Source organism: Cetorhinus maximus, chromosome 22, assembly GCF_964194155.1.
Source record: "Cetorhinus maximus chromosome 22, sCetMax3.hap1.1, whole genome shotgun sequence".
NCBI classification, from domain to species: domain Eukaryota; kingdom Metazoa; phylum Chordata; class Chondrichthyes; order Lamniformes; family Cetorhinidae; genus Cetorhinus; species Cetorhinus maximus.
Window position 1 is genome coordinate 17,615,357 of NC_135900.1, and position 16,465 is coordinate 17,631,821.

General features: G+C 44.8%; 2 protein-coding genes across 4 annotated transcripts in view; one reads left to right on the forward strand and one right to left on the reverse strand.

The window, feature by feature from the left end:
- ano6 (anoctamin 6) overlaps positions 1 to 1,167 on the reverse strand; it is a 162,895-nt gene extending 161,728 nt beyond the window's left edge. For both annotated transcript variants that reach the window (XM_078567863.1, XM_078567862.1), the window contains exon 1: positions 701 to 1,167. In XM_078567863.1, the coding sequence (XP_078423989.1) occupies positions 701 to 755 (55 nt within the window). In that variant the 5' untranslated portion in view covers positions 756 to 1,167. The remainder of the gene's footprint in view (positions 1 to 700) is intronic.
- Positions 1 to 16,465, forward strand: part of dbx2 (developing brain homeobox 2) — a 92,545-nt gene that overhangs the window by 38,766 nt on the left and 37,314 nt on the right. The gene's annotated exons all lie outside the window — the stretch shown is intronic.

Sequence of the window (16,465 nt, forward strand, 5' to 3'; positions counted from 1 at the left end):
ATCGAACCAGGATCGACAAGCCCGGCTTGACAATAATGACAGAGGGGGCCCTGAGGTTACAGATTGTGGTTAGGTACAATTCTGCTGCTGCTGATGGCCTGCAGCACAGCTCTGAGTTGCTGGATCTGTTCGATACCTACCCCATTTAGCATGATGGTATTGCCAAACACGATAACAATTTACAACCTTTAAAGAGAGTCCTGAAAACTCCGAGGCTGCATGTACAGCCCTACCTTAACTCATGGCCACTCCCAACCAAACCCCCCTAACAGCGAGGGCGAACCTAATGCCATTCAGTGTGGGCCCGGCTTCATTGTAATTTCCCCAACTATATTTACACGCCCCAAACAGGGTTTAAACAGAAACTGTTTTATATCCACTTCCTCAACAAGTCAAGCTTTTACATAGTGCGGTAAATACAGTGCGAAAACACCGAAACATAACAAAGTCAACGCTTAAACAATTAATTATATTAGACAAGTGTTATAGTTAAACAGGATAGGTTTTTTTTCTACAAACACATCTGTAGAGGTTAACTGGAAATAAGAGTGAACAAGAACTGAAACTGGGTAAATAAGTAAATAAAATTACTTCAGCGCTTTAAATGCTCCGATCTTTATTTTCTTCACCAAACAAAAGTAAAGGATTGGGAAAAATGTCACCGCCCAAAATTTCTTCTAAAATGTTTAGAATGACTCACCATCAGGAAATTCTTCCATTTCCAACTGAGCCTCGTCTGAATCCACCTCCGACATCTTGGACACTTATTTAACCCCCCCCGCCTTTTCTTGTTAAATACGAACCAATATAAACAAAAACGTTTGTGTGAGGATTTATGAAAAAAAATCTCTCTCACTTTAAGAGGGGGGAAAAAAATTACATAGTCAGTCAATCCTTCAGCCTCAGGGAAGAGAGCGCGAGCTCCAGGTAACACCAGGAGACCGGGCTCCCTTTCCTAAAGTAAAATAAAAAGGGTTTTTTTTTTTTCCTTTTTTCCCCCCTCTCTCCCTCTTTCTTCTGGGGAAAGTCTGGAGCCAACCAGCCCTTGAGGAGAAACAATAAACTCAAAAAACCCTGTTGTTCCGCCAAGAAAGATCGGAGGCTTCCAGCACTAACAAAGTTTGATAGAGTGACTAGCGCTGTCAGGAAGCAGCGCCCGAGCTATCTATTGAGTGAATAGTTTTTGTGTGTGTGCACCCTCTTTACATTGTTTCCGCCCATCTAACGCAACAGCAACCATAAAAAAAAGCAGCGTCACAGCGAAGCCTTGGGACACACGACAAAACCTCTGAGAATAGCCCTTACACTTGGAAAAAGTCGCCTGACAGGATTTCTGACACACACCGCCCCGTTTCCGATTTTTTTTTTATTATCAACTTTTTTTCTTCTGATTACGCACAATGCAAAGCTTCCTCCTTGTATCCTAGCATCCACACTGTACACAGATCTACACAACACAGGGGACTCATTCACAGCACAAGCCTTTCACTCTGGGTGCTGTGGGCTAATTTTGCTGCAAGTGATACAATGCAAATCCCAGTTGTGTTCCTTGCACGTCCTGAGCGGCCTGGAACAGCAAGACGTAAGGGAGAGGAGTTGTAACAACAGTGCCAGTTATGGCGGAGGATGTTGTAAGTTTGATTAGGGTCTGACCCTATTGCAATGACTTGTTCAAATGAGGGAAAACTGAACTTTGGTTCACACTGTGAAGTGTTAGCCGCTACCAAATGTACTAGGCATTGTTTCTACATCTTCTTCAGTTCTCTGCCTGAAGACAGGTCTGATCCACAGCGCCACGACCTCCACCATGGGTAGAGCAAGGAGGCAGGTTCTGAGTCCACCCCAGCTGGAAAGGGGATCAAAGCCTGTGCTGTTAGCAACAATACGACCCACACCAGCCATCCAGTTCCCCAAGGAGTCCCAGTTGCAGTGGCAACATACATTTTTACATACATATAGTAGCCTGGAGCTATGGATAGTGATGGTGGAAGCTCCAATTTCTTTCCATCACATGGCTGACGAGGAATCTCTCCCACTCTTACCGCCTGCCGTTGGCATATGGTGGAAGGATTTACAAGTTGACAAGGCCCCACATGGGAGACTTATAAAGAAGGCAAATGCACATGGGATGCAGGGTTATTTGATAAGGTGGATTCAAAATTGGCTTAGTTGTAGGAGGCAGAGGGTGATGACAGAAGGATGCTTTAGTGACTGGAAGCCAGTGTCCAGTGGCGTACCACAGGGATCTGTGCTCGCTCCCCTATTATTCGTCATTTATATAAACGACATAGGTGACTATGTGGGGGGTAGGATTAGTAAGTTTGCGGATGACACAAAGATTGGCCGGGTGGTTAACAGTGAGGTTGAGTGTCTTGGGCTACAGGAAGATATAGATAGGATGGTCAAATGGGCAGATAAGTGGCAGATGGAATTTAACCCTGAAAAGCATGAGGTGATACACTTTGGAAGGAGTAATTTGACAAGGAAGTATTCAATGAACAGCATGACACTAGGAAGTTCTGAGGAACAAAGGGACCTTGGCATATGTGTCCGTAGATCTCTGAAGGCAGAGGGGCATGTTAGTGGGGTGGTGAAAAAGGCATATGGAACACTTGCCTTTATCAATCGAGGCATAGATTACAAAAGTAGGGAGGTCATGTTGGAGTTGCATAGAACCTTGGTGAGACCACAGCTGGAGTACTGTGTGCAGTTCTGGTTGCCACATTATAGGAAGGATTACTGGAGGGGGTGCAGAGGAGATTCACCAGGATGTTGCCTAGGATGAAACATTTAAGTTATGAAGAAAGGTTGGATAGACTTGAGTTGTTTTCGTTGGAGCAGAGAAGACTGAGGGGCAACCTGATCAAGGTGTACAAGATTATGAGGGGCTTGGACAGGGTGTATAGGGAGCAGCTGTTCCCCTTAATTGAAGGGTCAGTCACGAGGGGACACAAGTTCAAGGTGAGGGGCAGGAGGTTTAAGGGGATGTGAGGAAAACTTTTTTACCCAAAGGGTGGTGACAGTCTGGAATGCACTGCCTGGGAGGGTGGTGGAGGCGGTTTGCCTCATATCCTTTTCAAAGTACCTGGATGAGCACTTGGCACATCATAACATTCAAGGCTATGGGCCAAGTGCTGGTAAATGGGATTAGGTAAGTAGGTCAGATGTTTTTCACGTGTCAGTACAGACTCGATGGGCCGAAGGGCTTCTTGCATTGTGTGATTCTGTGATGTCTGTTTGGCTGGTTTACAAACGCAACTCCCTTGGCCATCAAGTCCTGGACTGGGACTTGAACCCAGAGCTTCTGGCTCAGAGGCAGGGATGCTACCCAACACACCACAATACTTCCTATTATGCAGTATTTATGCCTTTTATAATTAACTGAAATATCCTGTCAATACATCTCTGAAAACATCTCTGTTTGCCTCCCAAAAATAGCTCTATTGAATGAATCCATTGTGCATTGCCAAAGTAAAACATCAAAGGAAGACATGCCCGTCAAGCTTTGGTGCATTTACACTGATTAATCCAACCCCTACAAACCTCTGAAAACTCTGCATTCCTCCAATTCTGGCCTATTGTGCACCCCCTTCATTTGCTCCACCAGCGGTTCCTTAAGCCACCTAGGCCATACCTCCTAAAATTTCCTCCCCAAACTTCTGCACTTTTCGACCTCCCCTCCTTTAACACCTTCCTTAAAACCTTTCTTTGATCAATCTTTTGGTCACCTGTCCTAATGTCTCCATTTTTGGCCCGGTGTATGCTTTTGGTTGATTAAGCTTCTGTGAAGCACCTTGGGATATTTTACTATGCTAAACGTGTAAATTCAAGCTGTTGTGGTATGCCAAGCTCTATGTCACACCAGCATCATTGATTAGGGGAATAATCAGAACTATTTAGCATTAAGATACAATTTACTTAAGAAAAGTAATAAAATCCCAAACGGTACAGTTGTTTACAGCTCCAACAGTCAGCCTACCCACACTGCTAAGTTCCTGAATTCAGTCACTACACAATGAGGCAAATTGTTTTTTATGGTTCTCAGGCCTCTTGTGGCTGCTGAAAATCCGCAAGGCTTTTATGTTGAGAGCCGTCATAGTTCCTGTTTCAGAAAAATTGCTGTCTCCACTCCAGCTCTTCATAATTAGGCTGCTCCCTTATTCCTGTGTCAGAACTGTAGATCTGTAAAAAATATAGTCTGTGATCTTGCTAACTGGAATGAGGTTTTAACAAAATAAATCTGCAGGTGCACTAATGCACAGACTCTCCTGGGATTGCAACCGCAGAAGCACTCAATACGAAAGTGTCTTAAAAACAGGTTGGCAGTCTGCTAGCCCAGCCAGAGCTGGTCCGTAGCTGTATATCAGAAAAAGATCAAGGTGGAGGATGCTGATTTTGGGCAATGGAATGCTTTCCATTTCAGTATTCATTATTAGCATCAAGCACATTTAAATGCTGAGTAAAGCTCCCTGCTCTCTACAACAATATACCTCTGCTTTAACCTTAGGAGAGCATCCACTACAAATGATGTCTGCGCTATAAAGTCATAAGTCTATCCTTATTTGTCTCCAACACTCTGGTCAATGTGATTTGCGATTAACTGGGATATCTAAGAGGTAATGTTTTAATCTTTAGCTTCAATTAAGGCTCACTATTTTTATACTCACATCTTCTAGTCTCGTATAACGTTTGATCTTTAACACGTTCCTATTGTATTCATAACGTGAACCATGCTGACATTAAAAATTTAAACATTGGTTTTCCTTTGTCTCAGATCTCCATTATTGATATCCTCATGTAATCTTGCTATTGTAATTTGCTTCTCTCGTTTAAATATAATACAGTACCGGTGGACACTTGTGGAAGAGCCGTATCTTCTGGGTTGTGTTCTATTACATTCATATTTGTATCTACAATAATTCCCAGTGTGCTCGCTATGCGTCCTTGTCTGTGTATCCTGTATTTATATTTTTTACGCTCTCAAGCTTTTCAAATCCAATTGCACAATCCAAGGTGACAACAAATCACAGCATTGCAGCTCTGCTTGACACGAAGTGAGATAAAAGGCATCCCTCTGGTGTTAGAGTGTCATTATCTCAAGATTATATCATAATGAAACCAGCTTATACTTAACAAGTCACTGGGTGGAATTTTCCAAGCCTGCTGGTGGCGGGCGTGATAGGTGGTGTGCACGGAAAATATGGCGAGACCCACTTCACGCCAGCGTGAAGGCAGGTCACGATCTTCTGCCCAGCCTGCCGATGGCGGGCCATGTTTCCCGCCATCGGCCGGCAGGGAGCTAATTGTAGTACATTAGCATATAATTAAAAGGCCATCCCACCAGGTTTTTGCAACCCCGCTGTATCGTCCGTCCACGTCGGCGGGAAAGCACGTTGACGTGTTTCACAACAGCACGCAGGTGACGTGCACCTGGCGGCCTTCATTATGGGGGAACTGAGGGGTGTGGGCAGCAGCATTCTCCACAGCTCGCCCATTGTTCACAGGCCTCGGGGTGCTGGGGGGCAGGGTCAACTGATGCCTGGTCCCGCAGGTGACTGCTGAGGGGTGGCGGGGGGGTGTCTGGAGGCAAGTGCTGGCCAGTCTCAGAGGAAACTGCTGAGCGGTGGGAAGGACAAGTGCTGCCCTGGCGCTGCATCCTGCATAAAGATGGGGGCCTGGGTAAGCGAGGGAAGTGGCCACGCATTAGGGATATCTATATAAACTTACCATGCCTCTGCAACTAAGACAGATCAGGTGCAGTCACGGGCTCCTAGCTTGCCTGCCCATGCTAGCATCGCGGAGGCACCAGAGGACCACCAAGCGCTCTATACCATACCCCCTCCCCCGCCTTTCAGGGATCCACAGGTGACCTCTGTGGGATTTCACAGTCTGCCACCCGCAAATACATCCATGAGGTCACTGATGCCATCTTCTCCATGGCACACAACTTTGTGCATTTACCGGGACAGCTAGGATGCAAGAGCCATTGGATTTTCCCTGATCTCGGGATTCCCACAGGTGCAGGGTGTGATTGACTGCACCCATGTGGCGCTCAGGTCTCCATCGCTACATTTGGTGGACTTCATCAAACGCAAGAGCTCACTGAATGTGCAGCTGGTATGCGACCACCAGAAACGCATCCTACAGGTATGTGTACTGTTTCCAGAGACTGCGCAAGATGCTTGAGTCACTCGAAGATCCCTGCAGTCTTGCAGGGTCCACAGAGGCTGCAGGGTTGGCTCCTTGGGGACAAGGGCTACCCGCAAAGGCAGAGGCCGTGGCTGATGGCACCTGTGTGGAAACCTCAGACTGCAGCAGAGCGACGCTATAATGAGGCTGATGCAGCAGCTCACAACTTGGTGGAGCAGAACATCGGGATGCTGAAGATGCGGTTCCAGTGCCTGGACTGGTCTGTTGGAGCCCTGCAATACAGTCCCCAGAGGGTGTCACACATTGTCGTCGACTGCTGCGCCCTTTACAACCTGGCGCTGTAACGGGGTGAGGAGCTGACCGAGGAGGAGATGGAGGAGCTGCATGTCTCCTCTGATGAGGAGGACGCTGATGGGGATGAGGGTGAGGGGGTCCACGGTGGTGGCGACAACAGGGATGAGACTCTCACACTGGCCAGACGAGGCAGGCACACTCGGGAGGCCCTCATAGCTGCCAGATTTCTGGAGGATGATGATGACATGCAGTGGGGTGTCCCTGTAGATCCTCACATTGCAGTTGTGAACGTTTGACTCCAGTCTGGCTTATCGCAGCGCCTATACCCTCTGTGAGAACGCTCCTGTCATGGAGATGCAATGGCAGCCCTAATAGTCGCTCGATTGCAGGGGGATGATGACAACATGCAGTGAGGACACTCCATAGATCTTTACACAGCCTCTGAGAATGTCTGACTCCTGTCTGGCTGAGGGGAGCTCGCTTGCACTCCGTGATCAGGGCCATCTCAGAGATGCTACCATGAAACTTTAGACGCATCCGATGCTGTGTCCGCCTTCAGCACCTCAGCCCTTCAGGAGTTGGTGCACAGCATCACTGGTCGCAGATGCTGGTGTGATGGGGGCCAGCCCCACCTTAAACATCCTGAGAGAACACAGAGAGAATGCAATAACTCTGTGGCGCCTGCCCACTACGATCTAGTACCAATGACCAGCACTGCCGAGGTACAGGTATCAGTAATGTTTCCAGGGATTGTGAGGCTGGACCATCACTGTGGTCTGAAGGCTGCACAGAGCCCTGGACTGAGACACCTGCCTTTTATCTTGTGCAAAAAGGTTTCACATCCGAGTGACAACAACACTGTTCATCAGAACAAGGAGCCAAAAGTAGGGAGACATTCTTGGGAGTTTATTGACAATAGTGAACATTATGTACAAGTGATTAACACCTGTGCCTAGGCTGCGCAACTAAGTCTCCTTAACTTTCCTAACCCTGCTGCTACGTTTTGGTGCTCCCTGGACATCCACAGCAGAGGTGGAGGCAGCCTGCTGACCATGACATCCTGTCTGTGGTGACTTTGGCGGCGTCCTCTGGAGGGCCAAGACTTGGAGGGCCCCGGCCTGCTTTTGGGATCCAGCTGTGCGGCAATACACCCTCCTTGGCCTGTGAAGCTGGAGCTGCGGAGGTCACAGGAAGAGGGGAGTCAGATGGGCCAGTCACTCCCAGAGACACCTGGATGGATGGCCCCGGAGCGTGCACCTGCTGATCCTCCTCCCTATGGGTGCTGAGGACCCCTGCCTGACTCCGTGAACAGAAGGGGTAGCTGGAGTGAGATCAAGCTGCCCAGCATCCCTTTCGCGTACACACTGTTGGGGGCCAACTATGGCATCAGCGATGGAGTTAAGCCCGTGCAGTAATGTAGGAGTGACATCCTGGACCAAGGTCTCCATGGTGGCTGCCATCCTGCCAGTGTTGACTTCAGCATGTTGCAATGCCAGCGCTATCACCTCAGCCTGAAGACGGACAGACTCCTTCATCGTGCCTTGCAATCTGAGGAGTGCAGCGACATCCCTTCCTGATGTTCCCGAGCTTGCTTTTGCAGCTCCAGCAACTGTGACATGGCCAAGTCCAGAGGCTCATCATCTGACTCGGACTCAGCAACATTCTGGCCTCCACAGCAGTCCTCTGAGTGCTGGAGACCTGGAAAATCTCTGCCTCCACCTGCTGTGGATCAGAAAGTGCGATGTGCTCACCAGGTTTTGATCCCGAGGCTACTCTAAAGCTAGGTCCCACAGAGGTGTGTGTCTCTGCACTGGTGGAGGGTGTGGGTGAGCACTGTGACAGGACTTCAGGCAGGGTGCCTTCAGATTCCTCTTCAGAGGTTTCTTCGGAGCTTGCTTGGAGGCTCTGGGTCGTGGACTCTGTTGGCTGCTTCCCAGATGTGCCTGTGAAAGCAAGGGGAAATAATTAGTTTATGGCAGTGGCCTGTGAAAGAGGACACATCACTCACGGCATGGTTGTCTGATGGATGTTGCACTGCTGGATCCTCACTTGGTAGAGCAGTGCCGACCTCACCATCAGCACAGAACCGGTACTGGTCATCGCTGGCCAAATTTCAAATTCTCTCAGAACTATGAATTCCTCCACCTGTCTGCGACCTTTCCCTCCTGTTGTGAGCCAGTTTGTCCTGCATGGATAGAGATGGGGAGAGTGTATCAAGGCAGCTGCCAGGCCAGATGATAAGTATGCCTGGCCTGTGTAGGTGGTGAGTGGTACCATGGATGGGATGAGGACAATGACGGTGTGTGTGAAAGAGTGAATGGCGATGTCCCTTGCACTGCCAGTGAGGGAGGGCCCTGAGGGTGCGTAATGGGTTTGTGAGTATATGAGTTGGGAGTGATGAAAAGAGTGACTTACCCTGGCGGAACAGAGGAGATCATTCATCCTTTTGTGGCACTGGTGGTTGTCCTCCTCTGCAGGGCCTTCATGCTGACCACCACTACTACCGCAGGTGATATGATGTCTTGGTAATGTTGGAGACCTGACTTAAAAAAAGGACAGGACTCTGTACTAATTATTCCTGGATGTAAGGTATTCAGGAAATATAGGGAAGGAAAGAAGGAGCGGTAGCAATATTAAGGAGAATATTACTGTGCTGGAGAGAGAGAGGATATCCTAGCGAGGTCAACGACAGAATCTATTAGAGTTAAGAAACAATAGTACTATCATTACACAACTGGGTTATTTTATAAACCACCAACTGGTGGGAAGGATATAGAGGAGTAAATTTGCAGGCAAATTACATAAAGGTGCAAGAACTATAGAGCTGTGACACTAGGAAACTTCAATTATCCTAATATAGATTGGGATATTGCCATAAGACAGGGCATCTTAAGTCCATTGTTGGAAGCTGAATGGTAAACTGGTGGTCGTAGTAGGAATGTTTAGGGAGTCCTTAGAAAAGGCTGTACCAGGAAATGGGTTTTAAAACTGTAGGAGTGGTAGAGGTGAAACGTGAATCCTCAGAACCAACTAGAATGGGGATATGGCTCAGGATAGTCAAGAGAATTCTTCCTTGACTATTGCTAAAGGGAGTCAGGCTACTGGAGGTTTCGGATGTTTTGTCTCAAAGGGAGAAATATTCCCTTACATCTCAAACAAAACAAGTAAAAAAATTAAAATTTCGAGAGACACTGGGGCAGAACAGTCATTGGTGGTGGCTGATGATGCAATTTGTGTCCCAGATAGTTTGATGAAGGGAAAGGTATTAATAGGAGATATTTGTGGAATTTATAAACATGTTCCTTTGTGTGAAGAGAATTTACCAAGTGACTTAGTAAATGGCATTGTTACAGTGGGAATTATTCTTAGGTCACCTATTGAAGGGGTAGATTTTATTCTGGGTAATGATTTGGCTAGCAAGACAGTAGCATGGTGACAACTGTATTGCAATGGTGTTTAATCACGCTGATCTTACCAAACTCCAAAAAATTATTGTGGTCAAATTTGAGAAGCTTATTGCCAATAACAAGCAACTGAAGGAAAACCAGATCAGTGTGGAGAACCAACTTCCATGTATGAAAGGTGAGTTTGCCAATGAAAAGCGAGAATTGATGAGAACAATTAAGCATCAGTCACAGAGTCACAGGAAGCAGAACACTTCACTGAGGACTTGAAATGTCTAAAAAAATAAACTTGTAAAATCAAATTCAACAAAGGTAGATCTTCAATTAATACTTGGTGAACTTCAAGCATCAAAAGTCTCTATGAAGTATTGTTAAAAGCGCCTTGGACAGGAAAAGGAATTGCTATTGAATTAGAACAGTTGGTTGAATACAGAATTAAAAACCAACTGATAAACTGTTAGAACTTCATCATGAAAAGAGCAATGAGATTCTTGAACTCCGATGTGATTCGGAGAACCAAAAGAACGAGATGTATGATATGGAAGAGCAGATCCAGAATTTAAAAGCAGATAGGGACATTTTTAACAAACAGGTTGAGGATCTAAGGAGTGAACTGAAGAAGTTTGAAGAGCAGTCAGTAACCATGGAAGAAAGATTCCAAAATGAACTGAATGCCCTTGCAAAGTTGTTAACCTTGTTCCACAAATGACCCTGAAACAAAGGCAACAGAAATCACCAAGGTAGTTGCTGAGCTGAATGAAAAGATTAACATAGTTGGAAAAGAATTGGAAAGTGAGAGAGTAAACAAATACTTGGATAAAATTGAGAAAGAAGCAGAAATAAAAGTTCAGTTTTTGAAAGGTCAATGGGAAGAATATGAATGTGTGCAGAGGACTGTGGAATATCTTGTCAATAAACTAGAAAATGATTTGAGTAAAGAGGGGAAAAGTCCCTTGGTGCAAGTTTATTCATCTGGTGTTGATCAAAACAATGAAAAGAAAAAAATCTGCTATGGAAGAAGTGAGTGAGGAAGATAATTTTGAAGTTGGTTGCCAATCAGACATCCATGGTTTGTGTCACAAATGTAAAGGCCCCATTGAAGACATGTTTCCATTAACAGAGGAGAAGAGTAAGAAAAATCTCGTGTTCTTCCATATTAAAATTGAGAAACCAAGGTAAAATTAATTTGTATCACTTAAATATGGATGCATATCAATCATATTTGATGCACATCAATCATATTTGAAGAGGAGAAGACCACCAGAGTATTGGTTTGCAGTAACACCAGCAAGGTTGAAAACCCTAGTATAAAATAGAAATATAAGCTGATCAATTTGTTGCTAAAGAAAACTTCAATGTACCTTCACCTTTGGTAGACCTTGAAAAGATTATGGCCGGAAACCATATAATTGTTGATGTTCTATTCAGAGTTCAAAGGAAGGGTGTCAGAGAAAATGTCCATTTTGTTGGACCCCAGCTGGAGTTTTGTGTACAGTTCTGGGCACCACATTATAGGAAGGATGTTAACACACTGGGGAGAGTGCAGGAGAGGTTTACAAGAATGGTACCAGGGATGAGAAACTTCAGTTACAAAGGTAGATTGGAGAGGTTGGGACTGTTCTCCTTGAAGGGAAGAAGGCTAAGAGGAGATTTGATAGAGATGTTCAAAATCATGAGGGGGCTGGACTGAGTAGATAGGGAGAAGCTGTTTCTGCTCATAAAAAGGATCAAGAACGAGAGGGCACAGATTTAAAGTGATTTGCAAAAGAAGCAAATGTGACGTGAGAAAAAACTTTTTCACACAACGAGTGGTTCGGGTCTGGAATGCACTGCCTGGAAGTGTGGTGGAGGCAGGTTCAATGTAAGTATTCAGGAGGGCATTAGATGATTATTTGAATAGAAACAATGTGCAGGGGTACGGGGAAAAGGCAGGGCAATGGCACTAGGTCATAATGCTCATTTGGAGAGCTGGTGCAGATAAGATGGGCCAAATGACCTCCCTCTGCTATTACAATTCTGTGATTCTGAGTTATGACATAAGAAATAGGAACAGGAGTAGACCATTTGGCCCCTCGGGCCTGCTCCACCATTCAATGACATCATGGCTCCAACTTAAAGGAGGAGTTGCAAGGAGCGGACTTGAAGTGATGTGGGCTTGAGAGAAGCCCAGAAAATCTGAGAGGGCAGCCAAAGGTTGGTGACTCTGTGCTGTGGGCCATAGGGCAAAGGTACTCTTTAGATCAGTGGTGTTCCGCTTGGCACAGCTGAAGATCTGAAAGTGTGCTTGGAAGGAGAGGCTTGAGTGCACTCGGAGGTCCAGGGGAAGGAATCTCAGAAGGCGAAATTGAAATCCTGGAGGTAGATTCCTGTTGAAGCTGTCCAGGTGGGAACGGCGCTTGAAGAGAATTCCAAGGCGAGATCTTCAAATATGGTGATTGGAAACCCTGGTGAGAAAGATAGAGACCAGTTGGTTCATGGTGTGTCAAGCGTCTGGGTGGATTGTTGAGAAATTCATGGAATCTGCTTTGGACGCATCTGTCATTTATTTTGGAATGCGATGTGTCTGACCACAGTTCGCCTGTGTATATAATGTTCCTCGTTTAGTTAATGTTAAAAGTTCATCAGCAGACTCCTGTGAATTTGTTCAGGAGCTTTCCTCCACAGCTTCATAAACAGTTAGGAACTGTCTAGCCAGGTTCCCCTCTGGAATCTGACTTGTCCAAAAGTAACATCACCTGGGATTGGAACAAGTGTCCGAGACAAGTGATGCAGTTGGTAGGATATGGCATTTGGAGATGCATTCACTGACTTTGACCATTAAATTTCTTGCGACTCTGTATCCAAGTCCTCAGGGTTTGACGACTGGGATTGACCCTCACAGCTAATTTCTCCCATCACCTTCCCAGTGTGTGTCTGGAAGACCTCCTGGCCCCTTGTGGATACAGGACATCTCGCTTGCTCATGGTGGAGGAAAGGTTTTAAATGTATGAGTTTTGTTCAGACCATCACGAAACAGGTTAGTTTTCTCCTACTGTTGATGTGTTATTGTGATAATAGTGCTGATCAGTGTGAGGCGAACAACAGATGACTGTGAGTTACCAATTTAGTGGATTAAAGCAAGAGATTACCATGCTTGGAATTACTAGCATTGCAGTGTTGCAAAAAGCTCATTGAGACCTTTGTTGTCAGTTTACACCACCAGGTGGCAGTGTAATTCAATGCAATCTCTTGTTATCCGATCACTGCAGTACAGTATTCCATAAACTGTCGCAGTTACTTTAATATGTCACTCTGAAAGGCAAAAATCGCTACCGGTCAAAGTGTACACCAAAGTTTTAAAAGCTTTTTCATGAATGAAACTGGAAGTAAAGTATAAAATTAATGAGAGATAAAAAAATGTAGTTGTTTAAAGATGAAAATAACCTTCCAGTTATATTTTGAAACTATCTTAGTTTATGGGGCTCCTTCAGTGCTGAATTAATACCCACCTGACGGAAAGGCAAGGAAAAGTATTTTCTGTTTAAAGTATGACTCAACCATTTCTCTCTCTGTAAAAAGTGTCATATTGCACAGAAAAATCTTCATTTCCTACAGGCTTCTTGGTTGTTTCAGGTCTGCACCCCGAGCTGTTCTGTAGATGTGGATTAGAGGGAGGCCACATGCACCACAGAATTTAAATGGTTTTTCTAATAATCCTGCATCCACTTGTTTCTGTGTGGACAACCTTCGTTGGCCCAGAATAATTCCTCCCACTGTGTTTTCAGCTAACTGGCCAATTATCTGAAATCAGTATGGACAGTCCAGCAAAGCCTGAGAAACATGTTCCTGGGACAGACGCAGCACAGAAAACAATTTCATTGCAAAATGGTTACAATTTTGGCCTATTTAACAAAGCCATTTGGTGAGTTGATAATCGATCCACAGGCAGAATGCCCCCGTGGGCTTGTACTCCACATAGTCCCTGGTGTGAGGTCACTGTGGTGAGTCTCTGCCAGTTCAATTTGACTTGTGCTCCCCAGGCTTCACCAGACCACTCTGTAGAGAGTGACTCTTTGCAGGCAACTTGTTATCTCTTCACACACCTCCATTATTCCTGGAGTAACAACAGCACACATTCTGTCCCCTGACAATTTAGTCCCTGACCAGCCTTAATGTGAAATTCATATCTTAGCACAATGCTGCCAGCATTCACTGTAACCGGCCAAACTAATCCTGCATTGTTTTCCGATACTAGCCTGGTTTCTAGAAACTGCAAAAGCTATTTATATGTTAACATTCAAGTAATTCCCTATAGTACATCATAAGAATATAAAAGCGTAAGAAATAGGAGCAAGAGTAGACCATATGGCCCCTTGAGAACATCCAACCTAAGGCTGGTCAGGGAAGCTGGGGAGGCTGATTCACTGAAGGCTTAGTTGTCAGGGGACAAAATATGTGCTGTAGTTACTCTGGGAATAATGGAGGTGTGTGAAGAGATAACAAGTCATCTGCAAAGAGTCACTCAGTGGTCTGGTGCAGCCCGGGAAGCACGAATCAAATTGAACTGGCAGAGACTCACCACAGGGATCTTACACAAGGCACAATATGGAGTACAAGCCCACAGGATCGCTCTGACCTATGGATCAATTAACATCTCATCAAGTGACGAATAGGCCGAAACTGTAACTATTTTGCAATAAAGTTGCCAAAAGCATAATGGCTGAGCTGATCTTGGCCCTATCTCCACTTTCCTGCCTGTTCGCCATACCCTTGACTCCCCTGTAGTTCAAGGATCTGTCTAACTAAACCTTGAATATATTCAATGAATCAGCCTCCCCAGCTCTCTGGGGTAGAAAATTCCAAAGCTTCATGACACTCTGAGTGAAGAAATTCCTCCTCATCTCCATCATAAATGGGCGATCTCTTATCTTGAAACATCCTCAGCATCTGCCTTGTCAAGCCCCCTCAGCATCTTATATCTTTCAGAAAGATGACATCTCACGCTTTTAAATTCTCTGAGTATAGGCGCTACCTGCTCAACCTTCCCTCATAAGACAACCCCTCCATCCCAGGAATCACCCTAGTGTACCTCCTCTGAATTGCCTCAAATGCATTTGTATGCTTCCTTAAATAAGGAGAGCGGAACTATATGCAATAATATGTATATATATCTCCAATCAAAATGGACAAACTAACCACATTTTGTCCTTCCAGTTTGTGGGTGGAAAACCAAATCCCTGATTTCCTTTTTGTGTGTGAAATGTACACTCTCTTCATCCATCATTAAATTATTCTCATCTTGTTCCATCTAATCAGTCATTTTTGTGTAGGAAATGACAAGTTTCTTTTCCATTTATGCAATGGCATCCAGCAAGGTCAACAACAAATGAGATCAGGATGATCTGAAATAAATGTGATCTCAGGATTTAGATAGGATTTGCCCACATGTCACCTAGTATTAAATTACCAGCTCAGTGCAAGCACTGGCTCTATATTAGCTTTAGAAAAAGGCAGATTTGTATCAAACAGCTATGACTGGATAGAGTACAGTGCTGAGAGTCTGTACCATTTACAGAGTAGTCGGAAAATAGAAAACTGTCACAGGTGGAACTTAATATGGAATCAACATAATTACATAAGAGAGCATCTGTCAGCTCACAACTGGAAATGCTCTGTATATAAATATATAGGGCCTGTTTTTAACCCTGTGTAAGTGGGTGGGTTTTGAATGAGTTAAAACCTCATCCTATGGATCCGAAAATAACTGGTAATCAAAAATACTGCAAAGAGTGGATTATGAAATGTTGGAAGAAGCAATTACCCCATTGAACTGTCACATCTTTGAATGCCTGCTGTTCAGTACCATAAGAAATAGGTAAAGGCCGGGATGAGGGAAGTTATTTACCCCATTTATGTTTATCCCTTGAGCACTCCAACTCAACCAGTCAGGATCAAACTGCATTTTAATTGCTCAAAATGTCATTGATATTTTAATAATATTCCAAATATTTCTTATTTTTTAAGTAAAGACATTTCCCTGTTTAAAAAATTTGCTCTCTGGTTCTATTTCTTAGAAATACTATTCTAGGTCCACCTTATCTAAACAAATTAACATTTTGTAAATCTCAATGAAGGTGCCCTTTTAACCTTCTCGTGGCTATGTGGAGCCCTACTTTCTCTAATCCTCCCTCACAAATAATCTCCACTCACCTTGGAACGATTCCTGTTCTTCTTCTTTGCATCCTCTGCAAGGTAATAACATCCCCGATTGAAGCGGGAAGACCAAAGCCCTACCCAGTCTTCAAGATGCATCGGGCCAATGCATTATGTAACCTCTTTAAAGTTATACTCCACTGTTCCGGCTATCCATCCAAACATTCAATTTGTTTATGAATTGCTTGTCCACATCATCTCAGCATATCAAAGAATGAATCTAGGGTTACAAACCCCTTCCTAATTCTCCTTTTGCTAAATATATTCCTGCGGTTGTATACCCACGTCACTCATTGCTCCCATCCAATATGCAATACGGAAGGTTTTGTCGCTATTACATTTCAATTCTTATCTGTCTACTCAGTTGTATAACTGAAACAGTAAAAGCTTTCAGCAAATTTTTAACTGCTTCCCTTTTTGGCACC